Source organism: Leguminivora glycinivorella, chromosome 18, assembly GCF_023078275.1.
Source record: "Leguminivora glycinivorella isolate SPB_JAAS2020 chromosome 18, LegGlyc_1.1, whole genome shotgun sequence".
NCBI classification, from domain to species: Eukaryota; Metazoa; Arthropoda; class Insecta; order Lepidoptera; family Tortricidae; genus Leguminivora; species Leguminivora glycinivorella.
Window position 1 is genome coordinate 6,959,333 of NC_062988.1, and position 17,703 is coordinate 6,977,035.

Here is a 17,703-nt window from a genome sequence, read left to right on the forward strand (position 1 = left end):
CTTATATTTTTAGAAAGCGCATGAAATTTCGCGTAAATTTTATAGTAACATTAATTGCGGTAAAGTTATGGTTTATTAAGTTAGAAGCATTTTTTATCTGTATATGTGCAACTCGTGCTCGAAAAAAAAACTCATGTTTTCAAATATTTTGTAAACAGCTACCTTTATAATTATAGTTATTCAAAAATAATTATAGCAGGTTTAATTTGCTTTCAAATGATACCTCTTACATATGGATCCGTAAAATAAGAACTTAAAAATATTGAATACTTTACTACGGTCAGCGCTCATTTTATTGCGACCGGCGGAGTGACCACTACGAAAAAAAATTCGTAATTTAATGGTTATATTATCACTTACCAATAAAACTTATATTTTTAGAAAGCTCATGAATAGTCGCGTATATTTTATAATAACATCAATTGCGGTAACGTTATTGTTTATTGACTTAGAAGCATTTTTTACCAGTACTTGTGCGATTCATGCTCGATAAAAAACACATATTTTCAAATATTATGTAAACAGCTACCTTTAATACTATAGTTATGCGTAAATAATTATAGTAGGTTTAATTATCTTTCAAACGATACCTCTCACATATGGATCCGTAAAATAAGACCTCAAAAATATTGAATACTTTACTACGGTCAGCGCCCGTTTATGCGACCTGGAGGATAACCCCTGCCAAACAAAATTCTTAATTACATGGTTATATATATTATCATATACCAATGAAACTTATATTTTTAGAAAGAGCATGAATAGACGCGAAAATTTTATAATAACATCAATTGCGGTAAAGTTATTGTTTATTGAGTTAGACGCATTTTTTACTAGTACTTGTGCAATTCATGCGCGATAAAAAAACACATATTTTCAAATATTTCGTAAATGGTTACTTTTATGAGCATAGTTATTTAAAAACAATTAAAGTTAGTTTAATAAGCTTTCAAATGACACCTCGCACGAACAGATTGGTGCCATAGGACTCGAGATGTGAATAAATATCTATATTGGTCGGTCGCCATCTTTCCCCCCCTTTTTCTCGACCCGTCCCCCCCTCCTTAAACTAAAACAGGTCAATTCGTAATCTGGAGAGAACGAGGAACATATCCATACCTGTTTTAGGTATTTAGAAGAGATGTCGACGAAAATCGTGAAGGAGACGACTTGTGGCCAAATTGGCTCTAGACTATAGTATAAGACCAGTAAGTTACTACTACTACCACCACCACCACCAGTAAGTTATACTATGCCATATCTTACTACTTCTAACAAACGTACGCCGCGCGGTATGTATGTGTGCGCGCCGTGTTCGTACGCAACACATGTGAGCAGATGAGAATGAACGAGAATAAATAATTTTCCGTCTAGTTAGAAGAGTTGTTACTGGTCTTATACTGTGCTATGGCCAGCAGGAGTCCGGCAGTGCGTCGCGTTTGGAAACTTTTGATTCGTCGCGAGACGAAAGTTTGGTCAAATGTGCTAAAGCAAAGACCTTCCCACATAGATTCTTGTAAATGGACCTGCCTGTAGCTATCTCTATTGCACGCACATATTTTGCACCTATATATATAGCTGTCTCACGATTCCAATTGTCAATGTTACTGTGCGATCTTGACAATAGAGAAAGAAACAGTCCAACGTTCGAAAATCTGTGTGGGAAATGGTTTTTTCTTTACTAGGGTGTTGCCACACCAATCGATCGATGTTGACATTGAACATTCGACAATGATCTCTCGATTTTTCTAGAAATTATCGATTACGTGTGGTGCCACCCTTACGTTTGTAGTTTGGACGTAGAAGAATAGTGTTAGCATGCCATTGCCAATAGATAGTAACAAAGTAGACTAACAATTAAACATTTGGCATGACGAGTGGTGATTGTGGAAGCATGAAATCAATGAATTATGATAAAAAATGTTATTTTGTTTCAATACAATTCAGTTTTTACTTATGAATGAAAGTAAAAAAATTAAAATCTAACGGGCTTTATGAAAATACAAGATGTCGTTTGTTAATTTGTAAATGTTTTTTTAAACCTTTTGGATACATAGGCTTGGAAAGTCCGTTTTTATTTACAAGTGCAGTAGAACAGACATTAAGATGTGTAATTTAATTTAATTATTATTAAATTTAATTTCAATAATAAGTTTTGACGAATAAATATTTAAATAATAAAATTTTAGTATTAAACAAACATTAGATTTCCCAGTAATATTCGTTTAAATTGCAACTCTAATACGATTGGAATATACAGGTAGCGCAAAGGCAAAACCAGCAGAGAAGTGGCGCTACTGTCGTGGTGCAGGCTAACCAATCGGTAAGTGTTGTTCTTATTTATATTATATTTTTTATAGGCTAAAATTCCTTTCCACACCAAGAAAAAACTAGTCATACAATTCTAAAACCTTATAACACAATTTGAGATTGCGTTATTTTATCAAAAAGAGTCTATTTCCACTTACTAACTTCATTCTCAGGTTGGCGTGACGATAAATCCATACTAATATTATAAATTGGAAAGTGTGTGTGTCTGTTTTTTTGTCTGTCTTTCACGGCAAAACGGAGCGACGAATTAATGTGATTTTTTAAGTCGAGATAGTTGAAGGGATGGAGAGTGACATAGACTACTTTCTGTCTCTTTCTAACCCCCCTCTTCCCTAGGGGGGGGGGGGGGGTGGAAGTTTGTATAGAACTTTCCACAATTTTCGAATTGACGCGAGCGAAGCTGCGAGCAAAAGCTAGTAAGCTAGTAAGAAATATTGGGAGACACTACATTTATCGACCTAGCCCCAAACTTTTATACATAAAAAACTTCCATAAGAACAAATATCTGTTTTCATCACACAAATAAATGCTCTTACCAGTATTCGAACCCATGGCCATTTGCTGAGCAGGCAGGGCACTACCCTCAAGGCTAGACCGGTCTTCTCCATAATAGCTTAATTAATTTAAGAACATTTTTTAAACGATTTCAGGCAATGGACGTAGATCCTGAGGCGCTGATAAAATGTACGACAATTACTCCAGGAGGAATCGCCAGTAGCACACCTAACATTCAAGGGGATAAGGTAAACGTTACTTCATCTATTGAAGATAATAGTAAATAATAACTCGAGAAATTTCCTGTGGGTCTATTATGTTTCCAATTTTATCACTTATCTACGTGGATAAAGCATCCGTCACGTTCTGAGAAGTATGTCAGTGTGAGAGTGACAGATGTCTTATCCACGTGGATAAGTGATAAAATTGAAAGCATAATAGCCCTGCAGAACTGGTTTATTAAAGATCGTATTCTTCTTTAGGGTTTTAGGACCAGATTGAACCTTTTTGTCTTACAAACCAGCCAGGCAAGTATGGTCGCGCGATAAATGATAGAACATCTGGCCGTCCCTATAGCACTCACAAATAGTGCGGTAGGGATGGTCTGATCTTTTATCATTTATCGCGCGACCATACTTGCCTGGCAGAGCTGGTTACATTGGCGTCTTCACTTATCATATTCGTATATGGGTGAATCAACTTTTTCTTGCTTTTTGCAAGAATCGCTCTTATTTATTATTATTTCTACTTTTGTGAGTTTTAACCTGGCCATCGATAAAGATCCTTATGTTACATGCCATATCAGGCAGAAATTAAAAAACATATGTGACCCAGTAGAAGAGACATTATTTTCATACAAAAGTGAGGGACAGCTATGGTGTACTGGCTCACTGCTCGAAACCAAGTTATAAAATATCAAATCCTGAAAAACCATGATGTATTGCGTAGCTTGTATATCTGTTTTTAATATAATAAGTATACTAAATAACAATAATCATTCATTATTAATTATTTAGTAATTATACTAAATCCAAATAAAATTTTCTGATCAAATTTAGTCGAAGTATGCGAAATTTTGCTGGCAAAGAAAAGTTGATTCAGCCATATCGTTTATATAATAGAGATGATTTTGGGCTGCGGGCTCCACAAAACAGTCTGAAAAACACTATACACTTAAAAAATATTTACTTTGTTTCACAGGTGCTGATTAAAACTGAAGACAATACAGGTAAATTTAGTCACACTCTGTTTGGTTTCATTGTTATTGTTACTAAATCCCAGTGGCGCCTGGTGAAAATTTCAGCTAGGCAACACTGAGCAAAAAGAAACCTACCTCAACATTATGTACTTTACTAGTAATCAATTTTAGGCAAGCTGGTGGGAATCGGCTTGTAAATCCTGACAGTTAACTATAACCAAAGAGGATCGAGTATTATAGAGAGTTACTGTCAAAGTAAAATGTGTAATCACAGTGTATAGACTGCCATCTCTTGACACAGGCTTAAAACTTTTGAACCTCAGTTTTGACAATTTGGCCCATATTCTTAGCTTGATATGTGTTAAAATGTCAAATATTAATATTAGCGCCATCTACCTATAGCTGAGCGTACCCCAAAGGTGTAATACCATCTAGGCTACCGTACCTTTTTCTGTATGGTATTGAGGTACGTTTTTTTCTTAGACTTTATTTGTCTATTCGGAGTTATATATGTCTTTGCTATAACCTTCCTTTCTTAATGTTTCAGCTATTAAAGATGAACCGATACAAATACAGATTGATGACCAGGCCCAACTGACTTTAGTAAGTATGCTTATCAACAGACATTATTTCCTTAAAAGTAGAAAATTTTGTGGAAATAAAACAAATTATGATAGCTTAGCCACAGTATAATAAAGAGTACTATCGTAAAGTATGGCCACTCCTGCTCCCCGCTGAAAGTGCCGCCCACCCCCTCTCGGTTACCGCCTCTTACCTCACAGTTACCGCCTGTCAAAAACGCGAACAGTCGACCTGTCATATCTCACTCATACAAGCATGGTACGCGTTCACCTACACGGGCTTACGGCTCAGCCACGACATTAGTCTAAGCGCGACAGCGTTGAGCGGCGGCCATACATTGGAGCGAGACACAGCGATGGGACTTTTCATTCGCACGTATGGCTGCCGCTCACCACTGTCGCGCTTAGACCAATGTCGTGGCTGGGCCGTTAGACTGTGCTAGGAACGCGCCTCTTTCATATATTTGATCGCTAGTGTTAGGACACTAGGTGTGGCTTAGATTTGCGATATTAATCATGAAAATGCTCCTGTAATCAATGTCAACACATAAGATATGACACTTTATTTCAGAAGTCAGCGCAAAACAAAATGCTAGCGGACCTCCTCGAAAAGAAATCCAACCCGCCCGTCCAAGTCGTCCAAATGGGTCCCCACATGAACGCTCCCACCATCCAGATCACAGAAACCGGACAAATAGTGCAAGTCAAACAGGACCCAGTCATACAGTACAACGACAATCTAGTCCAAGGAGGCCAGTACTTCCAAATTAAGAACGAACAAGGCCAACTAATTCAAATAAAGAATGAACAGGGACAAATTATACAGCTGAAGACGGATCAGCTCCAGAATCCGATGATACAGTTTAAAAATGACCAGGGACAGGTTATACAGGGGAGTCAGATCGTGCAGAGTGTTATACAGGGGCAGGTGAAGGAGGAAGAATATGAACCGGGAAATAAGAGGTCGAAGGTGGAAACTAAGACGGAGGTTAGTTTCGATTAAAATATATTGGAAGTCTTATCTAATTTTAATTAATTACGAATATTTATAGTAATAGTTAATCATAAATAAGTATTAAACTTTCGTGGTTTGACATTTTTTTTTTTCAAAGTTGTCCACCCCACTTTTTTTGTTACATGGGTATTTTTTACGCGATTCATACTCAGAATCGCGAGGTCTTTCGATCCCGATAGGAGAAAAAAATGTCCCAAGATTTCCATATATATTACGCGAACCTTCCATTTCGTTACCGCCATACAAAATATATGAAAAAATGGTAACGGAATGGAAAAAAAACCTTGGGATACTTTTTTTCTCCTATTCGAATTGAAAGAACTCGCGATTCTGAGTTAACCACATAAAAAATTCCAAATCCAAAAAGTGGGGTGGACAATGTTGAAAAAAAAATGGCCTAGGTATTAAAATATTGCAATATACTAGAGATGCACCGAATATTCGGTATCCGGCCTATTCGGCCCTTATTTTAATATTCGGCCGGATACCGGATAGTGACGTACTATCCGGCCGGATACCGGATGTGCTATTTTTAATTGAATGATTTTAGAGTAAACAAATTAAATGTAAAAAAAAAAAACAGTCACGGTTATAATACTTATAATCATAGCCCTTTATTATTAAAAAAAAAATTAAGAAAAAACGGACTCCGCGTGAAGTTCCCTACGAAACAAGTCAAAACCTGCACAACGCGCCCGCTCCCTGCTTTAATTGTAGGTATTGTAGGTAAAATTCTGCTGTCCGAATATTCGGCAGCCGGATGTTTAGGCCGAATATTCGGTATCCGGTATCCGGCCAAACAACTATTCGTTGCATCTCCACAATATACGAATATGCTCACGTTAATATATCGCGATTGGCGACGTGTATTGAGTCATATCGAGACTCCGTGTGCAGATTGTAGCTGCCGCGAGCGCTCATGCCTGATGAAGGGACTCCATTTGATGGTTCTGTTATGCTGAAAATAGTTCTTTTCTGTTAGACTATGTAGTATGTAAGTCTTCCAAGTTACATGTAAAATTGATCATTTTTCAGACTCCGCCCCAAGAGAGTGTATCAAAAACTGCCGCCAATCTATACGCCGCGTTGGCTGCCTCCGCTCTTGAAGACGAAGATGATTTGGTATGATGATTTGGTTATATTATAATTGATAATTATAATTACTAGCTCAATAACCTGTAGGGTTAGCACATAACATGATACACAGGCCCTTCCATTATACACAGGCCAGGCTCTTGGTATGCACTATCTATCTATCCCAAGAGGATCGAGTTTCTACAGAGTTACTGTCAAAGAAAAATGTGTAGTCACGCTACGAGTACACAGACTGCCATCTCTCGACACAGGCTTAAAACTTTCGAACGTCAGGTTTGACAATTTGGCCCATATTCTTAGCTGGTATGTGTTAAAATGACAAATATTAATATTAGCGCCATCTAGCCGAGCGCCACCCAAAGGTGTAACGCCATCTAGGCCACCGTACCTTTTTTTAAAACTTTTATATGTCTATACGAGTTAAATCGTCACTACTTTGAAAAAAACTTGTATCATCTTCTGTCAATGAAAAGAATATTGTAGTAAGCATGTATGGAATGCATAGAGACTTACTGCGTTTTCATTTTGAGGGGCAGTGTGAGATACGAGATTTTTCCAAAGTAGTGACGAATATGTCTTTGACTATACTAATAAAGATTAATATAACTTGGGCCTCGTATGACGCCGATGATTTGTTTCATGTCTGTACATAGCACCGACCCCGAGGATTAATTTTAGCAGGAACCCTGCGCCCTAAGGTGTTTTTTCCTATTTTGTGTTTAATGTTTCTTCATTGTCAATAGAAATGTGAGTGTGCACGGGAAAACGTCCCACTTTGTCGATTGCTATAAAGCCTCTTTGTCAGTTTATTCATATAAAGATACAAGTAAATCTCGCCTTAATGGTAACCGACAAAGTGGGAAGTTTTACTAAACACACTCACAAATATTGATGTACTTTAGATTTATGATACATACATACATACATACAATCACGCCTGTGTCCCATGAAGGGGTAGGCAGAGCACATGAAACTACTCAGGTTTCAGTGCCACTCTTGGCAAATAAGGGGTTGAAAGAAAACGAAACTGTGACATTGCAGTGACAGGTTGCCAGCCTCTCGCCTACGCCACAATTTAACCCATATCCCATAGTCGCCTTCTACGACACCCACGGGAAGAAAGGGGGTGGTGAAATTCTTAACCCGTCACCACACGGGCAAAGATTATATTAGATTATTAGATTTATGATGCATTGAAGATATGAGAATAATGGAGTGAAATGTTTGCGTGCTGCACTCTGATAGACTAACATTACTGTAATACCACAGTATAATTAACAGTACTATCGTACAGTATAGCCACTCCCTGCTTCTCGCTGAAAGTGCCGCCCACCCGCTCTCGGTTACCTCACAGTTACCGCCTGTCAACGCGACCAGTCGACTTGTCTTATCTCACTCATATGTATGGTACGGGTTCGCCTACACGAGCTTACAGCCCAGCCACGACATTGGTCTAAGCGCGACAGCGGTGAGCGGCAGCCATACGTGCGAATGAAAAGTCCCATCGCTGTCTCGCTCCAATGTATGGCCGCCGCTCAACGCTGTCGCGCTTAGACCAATGTCGTGGCTCAGCCGTTAGACTGTGTGCGTAGAAACGCGCTTCTTTCACGTACTTATACTATTTGATCTTGATCGCTGTTGTCCGACAGTAAATCTGACTTTGGGAGTATTCGCCCAAAAAGAGTGGTGCCTCTGCTGCCCCCTACTGTCGTGCGTGCTATACTAAACGATGGCAGATGGACTAAAATGTTAACAGAATGGTGGCCCCTCACAGATGTAAGAAGCGCTTGGCATCCGTTAGCTCGTTGGGTGGACGACATCCGGAAAATTGCGGGTCAGAACTGGATGAGACTAGCTCAGGACCGGGACAAGTGGCGTACTAGAAGAGAGGCCTATGCTCAGCAGTGGGCGATAAAGGGCTGACATGATGATGATGATGATGATGATATCCTGTTATCCCTCATCAGGGTTCTCAGAAGGAATTTCCATTGTTCGCGGTCCAGCGCGGCCTCCTCCAGCTCCGCCCAGCCAAGGCCAGCTGATGCCGCCTCTTTTTCCACTGTGCTTCTCCAGGTGGTACGTGGGCGACCTTGCCCTCTTTTACCGGGAATTTTCCAGGTCAACCCTTGCTTGGATAGGTGGTTGTTTGGCCTACGTAAAACATGACCTATCCAGCGCCATTTCCGCAGCAGAATTTCTTTGTCTAAAGGGTTTTGACCAGTCAGTTCTCATAGTCTGATATTGGAGATGGTTGGTGGTGGATGATGATGATACTAATAGTAAACGACTGTTTTACGTAGGTGCCGGTAAAGCAAGAATCGGTGGACATCCAACCCCAAGTCATGGTCAGCGGCACTGAGCCAACTGGCTCTGTTATCATACAGGAACCAATTTTACAGGTACGATTTATTTGATTAACTAGCTTTTTCCTGCGGCTTCGGAACGTGTCATTCTATTTCCCTCAGTTCTGTACAAGACGCACTGACACTGTTTGAACTAGCATAAGAAATACGAACGTTTCCGGAAAAATACGGAGAAGCGTTTCGCTTTATATGTACATACTTACGTTCGTTACTGTCCGCAGGTACAACAGCCAACATTGCAAGTGCAGCAGCCAACGTTACAGGTACAGCAACCAACGCTACAGATGCAGGGCGGTACGATACAGGTATAATAAAATTGCACTTTGATATTAATTCACCTCTTTAATATAGAATAACCTGCTTTTGTTGACGCAAATGGAAGAAAATGGGATATCGGTACTGCCTTTACGGAGCTGTCTATACGGAGTTATATATATTAGGGCTCTGGATATTCGTTACTACCCGCCGATCCGTGCGCCCGGCCCCTTAGCCCCGGCGGTGCTAAGCGTCCGAACTACCCGAACCCGCCGAAGTCCGTTCCCGTGTAGTGCCGTTCGCGCGTGTAGTGCCGAATCGGCGTTCGGGGCCGGACGGCCGGACGCACGGACTTCGGCACCGTTCGGGTATTGAACACACGAGGCGGCCGCCGGCGGACCGATCGACTTATTGCCGTGCCGGTTTGTATTTAAAAAATAGGTGAAATTTAAAATTTATATTAATTTAGCGAACGAATACGAATTGGTTTTATACATACTTACTCGTTTTATTTTGATCAATAACGTGTTAACTATATTTTTTGTAGGTACTTGCTCCCGTTACGTTATAGGCTACTCGTACAGATTAGATAATATGGTGATATTCAATACAAATATTACAATTGTATTCCTATTCCTATAGGTCCATAATTCGCTAGGCACACTAGTCTACTGGTTTTTTTTTTTTTCAATAAAGTTGCTTAAGACAATTGCGAAAAGTAGAGTTTAATGGACTTTATTTGTCTCTAGGTTAACTAATAGAAGTCTAAACAGGGTATTGGTTTGTGTGAAAAATACTATATTAGTTCTATTACTTGATTGTTTTAAATGTTCATGGTGCCTTGAAAAAAAAAATGAAAAAAGTTTATTATATAAATTAACAATTACAGAAAATCACGACTCTGTGTCCTGAGCTAGGAAACCCTGTGTTACAGGACGCAGTTTCATCGCACTAGTGCCTTAACCTATATTATAAAACTATACAATTCGTAGAGCGAGTTGCATAAGGAAGTACAAAGAGCTTACAAATAACATTTTTTATTTTTTGTGTAACGTAATATATTTAAATTCAAATAATTTGGTATCAACACTGAGCTGCGTGTACGTACGAGTATTTACTTGAATGTACGGGTATGTATGTGTTAGTGTGTGAGAGATTTATACTATAATATGAATATGATATGAGGATATTAATAATAAATTAAGATGAGATAATAAATTAAGATGAGAAGATAGATATTTATATAGCTATACTTATAAATTGGCGTCATTAAACAAAGTTTAAATAACATAAATAAAATAAAATATATACTTAGCTTGCCACATACAGAAGAAGTTCAGTGTCTTGGTAATCTAGCTGGGAAAGCCACTTGGTAAGATACCGTTTGCTAGATGGTCTATTTGTAGAATCAAGTTTGCAAAAGGATTTCATGACTAGCGGACCTATAAAGGGGTGAAATCTATGGGCAAATTTTGTGCGTGTTTTTGGGGTTTTCCAGCGCTGACGGCGTCTTGTATCTGCTTCAAAGACCTTATCATGCAGTTTTCCGTAATTATACATAATTTTTCGGAAATACAGCTGACGAACCGAGAGAACATTCGCATCTGCGTAAAGCTCTTTTGTGCTGTACCTAGACGGTTTACGGTAAATAACCTTAAGGAGAGAACGTTGGGCTCTTTCTAGGCCGATAAGATGGGTCTTTGCCTTACTATAGGGACCATACCATTACCACCTATAGTATAGTTATATCTATGTCTCATAGTTGTAAAATAAATAAATAAATATTGGGGACATTACACAGATCGACTTAGCCCCAAACTAAGCAAAGCTTGTACTATGGGTGCTAAGCGACGATATACATACTTAAATAGATAAATACATAACTATGGAAACGGATTATATCGCGTATCCTGAATTTACTATTCATCCCGACGTTTCGAACACTTTACAGCGTCCTTGGTCAACGGGTGACACTCAGTTTCCACAGTTTTATTTCATAAATATCTTTCAAATTAAAAAATGTATTTGAACTATCGAGTTATTAGTTTTTATCTAAGAAGTTAGTAGAATTAACGTCGCATGAGAAGACAAAGGTAATAATAATGACTTGTGGGCGGCACAATAACCAATAACCGTGGTGATTTTTACTGATAATAATGACACTCAAACCTCACACTCGGCTTCCCTATGACATGGACAAACCTTTTGTTTGAAAAGTTCTAGATGTAGCCGCGCTGTTTTACAAATACCTAGTTAAGAATGGTATTTTTTTTGTTATTTTGGAGGGAACCACTTTGAAGTGAATATGTATCCATAGTCCTGGTTCTTAACTTGAGCTAGTCGGATAGGGTGTGACAAAAAGCATGAGACTTGACATGTATAGTATAGATAACTTACAATTACAAATTACAAAAAAACCGGCCAAGAGCGTGTCGGGCCACGCTCAGTGTAGGGTTCCGTAGTTTTCCGTATTTTTCTCTAAAACTACTGAACCTATCAAGTTCAAAACAATTTTCTTAGAAAGTCTGTATAAAGTTCTACTTTTGTGATTTTTTTCATATTTTTTAAACATATGGTTCAAAAGTTAGAGGGGGGGGGACGCACTTTTTTTTCCTTTAGGAGCGATTATTTCCGAAAATATAAATATTATCAAAAAACAATATTAGTAAACCCTTATTCATTTTTAAATACCTATCCAACAATATATCACACGTTGGGGTTGGAATAAAAAAAAAATTCAGTCCCCACTTTACATGTAGGGGGGGTACCCTAATAAAACATTTTTTTCCATTTTTTATTTTTGCACTTTGTTGGCGTGATTGATATACATATTGGTACCAAATTTCAGCTTTCTAGTGCTAACGGTTACTGAGATTATCCGCGGACGGACGGACGGACGGACGGACGGACGGACGGACGGACGGACGGACGGACGGACGGACGGACGGACGGACGGACGGACAGACAGACATGGCGAAACTATAAGGGTTCCTAGTTGACTACGGAACCCTAAAAATGGGATATAATAGTGGGGGGAAGAGATTGATTCCTCGGCGTGTTTCTACTTCTATTTATTCTTACGAACGTCAAAGCTATGTGCATACCAAGTTTCATGCTTTCTGACATCATAATAATTGAGGAGTGTCTTTTCAAAAGGACTTATTTCTATAAGTCAACAGAGGTTATTTTTATCTATGCCTTCCTAGAAAGAGAAACCTTGTTGACTTATAGAAATAAGTCCTTTTGAAAAGACACTCCTCAATTTAGGCCACTGAAAACGCGTGCCCTATAATATAGGGCCTATATAATAATACCTAAAATGTAAAACATGGAAAAAAATCGAGTAGTTAAAATTTGTCCCCCAGTCACAATTGCTCCGCTGTCCCTTTCTCGTTTTAGTTATTAAGCTTTTATCATTTTTGGTTCTTTAAACTGATTTTCATATTCGCTTGAACCAAGAACGCGAACGATCATCAAGCATCACTATACGTCGAGAACGGATCGGACCCGCGGGTTTTTAGAGTCCGTCGATCCGGACACACGGACTACACGGGTACCCGGACCTTAATTACACGGTCCCTAATTACCCGTTCCAAACGGGCCAGAAATCCGGATTCGTGTAACACGGGAACGGATACCCGGCAACGGGTACACGAAACACGGACGCGACCGGGAGCCCTAATATATATGTCTTTGGTACTGATTATAGTAATTGATAAATCTAATTTGCTTCGTTTGTTTTAGATGCAGCAACCTTTGCAAGTTCAGCAACCGATGCTGCAAGTGCAGCCAATGGATGTACAGAATATTCTCACTTCGCAATCCGGACAGCTAATTTTGCAAGGTATTCATTTTTGTTAATAATCCATATGTCTAAATATAAAGTCCATTAGTCTTCCGCCGACGCAAGTCCTCAGGGTTGGCTAGGGTTGTAAACCTTGAAATGTAGATGTCGCTGGTGATGCATGACTACGTCACGGTGACGTAGTCGTGCATCACGATCGCAATGGTTAAAGTCGCAGTCATGGACGGATGGTCGGCTGGCGCAATTGGTAACGCATTGGATCGGCAATCCAAGGATGTGGGTTCGAGGCCCACGTTGGCCAGAGTCGATCACTGTTGATTTTTTCATTGCGATTGGTGTCTGCATTTATAATTTGCGATTTGTATTAATTTTTGTTAAGGAACGAATTGTACTCTTTATAATTTAATAAATATGTGCAAAAAGATACCGTGGAATGTAGTTCCATGTTTGGTATCGAATACTCGTACACTGCACTTTATTAAAAAATCTTATTTCTTGAGCATGTTTGCCTTACTATACTAATTATAATTATTTAACTTCTAGAGAAAATAACTTCACCACCTCCGCAGTTCGTTCAACAACCGATGCAAATCATCGCTACTCCAGGGACGTCGCAAGGTATTCAGTTTAATGTATTTTTCAAAATCTACCTTCAATATGGTATATTTTAACTTCACGTTTATATGCTACTATCCTGACTTTGTGCCTAGTATTATACTAAAACTACCTATTTATTAAAAATTTGTACGCATTTTAATAAAATGAAAAAGTGACATGAAAAATCAGTTGTAAACATATGTACAGTTAAATATGGATACGGACAAAATGCCAGAAATATGTATACATGACATACGAATGCAGTGATTGCAGTGTCGTAACAATAAAGCTCAGAGGTAACCAATGTTTTTACCCGTAAAATAATATCAAAGTTACGATGTGACCTTGAGGTTTATCTGTATAAAAATAGAGATCAAAATTGTTTGTTCCCAATGTACCAAAGGACCTCTTTCTTGATTTGGTATTCGAACGTTTCCCGTATCAAATATTATTCAAATAAATTCCAAACTTGAACGCGACAAAAAACAAAACAAGGTCACGTACCTTAGCATGGTGTTACATAATTCGTCGAGTTGCTCAACCGGCCCTGTGGCGCAATGGATAACGCGTCTGACTACGGATCAGAAGATTCCAGGTTCGAATCCTGGCAGGGTCGCAATTTATCTTTTTGTATTTTTTTATTTTTCTTTTAGTTTTAATATTTTTATTTAGACATTTTGGTTTTGTTTTTAAATATTTTTTTTAGTTTATAGAATTGTTGATATTGAAATCAAATGTTATGGGTATGTTATAGTGTATATAATAATATAAATTTCAGGTCTTAGTTATATCACTCAAAATATGCCCGGAAATATGATGCAAAAGACTATTATTATAGTACAAGGGCCAACAGGCGGGGGTCCACTTACTTTAACGGTATGTACCTACATTATTTAAACATTTTCTTAATATAGTTATTAGTAATATTTGATTTTTTGATAGTGGTAAGTTTTTGGTGGTTTTGAAATACACCATAGTAAAAAGAACGGGTCTTTTTAATGTTTTATTACGTTTATTTTGTTGAAATTTCGTTAATCTAATATAACAACAAGAATCAAGATCTTGGTACTAGTGTTTTTTTTAGCACAGATGCTTCTCATGAAAGTGACAAAATCGTCTGGATATATTATTTTTTTGTTGACGCAATGTAAAAAGAAATGTGTAAACCCACTTATAAAAACTATTTTTGTTATGGGGAAATTTTACTTATCCATACTAATATTATAAATGGGAAAGTGTGTGTGTCTGTTTGCTTGTCCGTCTTGCACGGCAAAACGGAGCGATGTATTGACGTGACTTTTTAAGTGGACATAGTTGAAGGGATGGAGAGTGACATAGGCTACTTTTTGTCTTTTTCTAACCCCCCACTTCCCTAAAATATGGGGTGGACGTTTGCATTCCCCAATTTTCGAACTTAACTCGAGCGAAAGCTATATTTTATAAATATTGTTAAAAAGACCCGTTACGTTTGCGACACCTGCACAGAAAGCATGGTCGCGCGATAGACGATAAAATATCAGGCCGTCCCTATCGCACTTACAAATAGTTCGATAGGGACGGCCTGCTATTTTATCGTCTATCGCGCGACTATGCTTCCCGTGCTGTTTTTTCTAAATAACTCTTTGATAAGAATCATCTTTAAACTCAAATAACCTCACACTTTTCCTTAGTATTTTTTTATATTTCTCTTTGTTCTAAATATGAACGTTTGCGAATAAGGTGAACAACCCTGGTGGTCTGGACGAGCAGACGCTAAACAGCCTTATTGCCCAGGCAACAGAGGCGATAACCCAACAGCAAATCATTCAGGTTACAAGCCCAAGTTAGCTTTTGTCACTAAATCACTAACATTTGGTTTGGTCACTCATCGTCATCGTCATACTCATTTATTCATAAACGTGTTCTAAAGTTATCAAGCCGATAAAGTTCGATTGTCCTTTTCTGTCACACCAATACGTCGGAAAGGGACAAACGAACTTTATCGGCTCGATAACTTTAGAGCACGTTTATGAATAAGGGGGATAATGTTTTATGTACTGGCAAGGATGATTTATATAGGATTGACAATCTTCATACTAAGAATCGTACCTCATTTTTTTAGCGCCACCTATTAAATACTATCATGACTACACTGATGATGCCTACAATTTTTTTTTTCAAAATGTGTATTGACGTGATAGCGTGATATTAAAATAATTTGTTCTTATAATGAATTAAAAACACGCAAAAATATTTGGGGAAAATTTGATTTTTGCCAATTCCAGGTTGCAAACAGCGCCATCTAGTTTTATACCTATAAGTTTCCCAATTAATTGTTTTTGATTTTTTTTTATTGTTGTGATTTTTATGTTCATTATTGCGAATTATTTTATTTTGATTTTTTTTTCATTGTTTAATTGTATCTTTGTTTGTATTTTGACTTTCGTGTTTGGCTTTTGGTTCGCTGTAAGCCAAACATGAATTTCTAGAAATAAATAAATAAAAAGCCCCAAACATTTCACGGGTACACATTTTTGTATAGGCTTTGTCAGTCCCGGTATATATCGTCCTTGGTGCTGGTAAATAGTTTTCATAATTATTGTTAACTGTCAGATGGCGCTAGCGTGTCACAAAAGAACTCATTGAATAGTTCTGTGGACGGCATTACAATATTTTCAATAAAAATGAAAAACTATTACTTAGTCTGTGGCAGTGCATAAAACACTGTGTGCTATTTTATTGTATGGGCATATTTTACACTTTTTTTCTTTGATTATAGAATTGTTAAGTTTTTAGATTGAAGTGTCAAAAAAAACGCATCACCTATTTAGAAACTTGTGAGAAAACACTACTACATTTGAACATTTTAGTTTACCTGAGGACATTTTGTGAGAACAATCACAAAAAATATTTTTTCTAAGTTAGGTAAATTTTATGTTTTTCCTACTCAGAATCACGAGCCCTTTCGATCTAGGACAAAAACAAGAGACAAAAAATTGGTCCCAAACTTTTCTATTATTTTGCATATTTCCTACTTTGTAACCACTTTACAAAGTGTTTGAAATATGCTAACGAAATGGAAAAATTAAATTTGTGACGCTTTTATTTACCTAGTAGGATCGAAAGGGCTCGTGATTCTGAGTTGGAAAAATATTAAACTTACCTATTTAAGAAAAAAAAGTTTGTGAATCTTTTTTCGCGAAAATGCCTGAATATGATTGTTTAGGTATTTTTCCCCTCACTAGCTCGGAAACACGTGTTTTGTCCTTTAATACCAGCGGGTAAAAACGCATTTTATCCACTAGTGGGTAAAGTAATTTGACCTTGAATAAAATCAAATTAATTGCTTTAAAATTGATAAAAGTAGGTGAATCTAGTAATAAAGATGATTTACCACCTGTGGAACTACTGGAAGCAGTGATGAACGCATTTTTTGCGTTGTAGTTTCCTCGCTATAGTGAGGGGAAAAGTTTTGTGTTACTCTCGGGTGCAAATGTATTTTACTTCTCGTGTGTTAAAAAAACTCGCAAGTTCGGGATTCTATTCTCGAACCACTCGCTTCGCTCGTGGTTCAACTATAGAATCCTTTCACTTGCTCGTTTTTCAATTCCACACTCGGCGTTAAAATACAACTTTGCCCCCTTGTATAACAAATAACTATTGTATCCCTAGTTGCAACTATAGTTTTCAAGCGCTACATTTACACAACAACTTGTGAATTCGAATAGTTTGTATAAAATGTTCATGGAGCCTATACAATAAATTTGCACAAATCGTCACTACTTTTAAAAAATCTCGTATCTCACGCTGTTCCTCAAAGTTAAAACGCAGTAAGTCTATATGCATTCCATACATACTTACTACAATTTTCTTTTCATTGACAGACGAAGATACAATTTTTTTTTAAAGTAGTGACGAAATTCATTATGGTTTTTAAATGTTACCAAACACTCATTAGTCATTCTCACTTTCTTATTTCGTTGCTTGGG

General features: G+C 37.7%; 1 protein-coding gene and 1 non-coding gene across 2 annotated transcripts in view; both read left to right on the forward strand.

Moving 5' to 3' along the window:
• LOC125236110 (AT-rich interactive domain-containing protein 2) overlaps positions 1-17,703 on the forward strand; it is a 56,075-nt gene that overhangs the window by 18,552 nt on the left and 19,820 nt on the right. The window contains 13 exon segments of the mRNA XM_048142806.1: positions 2,261-2,323; positions 2,982-3,074; positions 4,027-4,054; positions 4,572-4,627; positions 5,177-5,593; positions 6,656-6,742; positions 7,369-7,413; positions 9,016-9,114; positions 9,300-9,383; positions 13,078-13,177; positions 13,682-13,756; positions 14,514-14,611; positions 15,455-15,544. Coding sequence (XP_047998763.1) covers positions 2,261-2,323; positions 2,982-3,074; positions 4,027-4,054; positions 4,572-4,627; positions 5,177-5,593; positions 6,656-6,742; positions 7,369-7,413; positions 9,016-9,114; positions 9,300-9,383; positions 13,078-13,177; positions 13,682-13,756; positions 14,514-14,611; positions 15,455-15,544 — 1,335 coding nt within the window.
• Positions 14,279-14,351, forward strand: Trnar-acg. Its single transcript has one exon. It is a non-coding gene; the product is annotated as a tRNA-Arg (tRNA).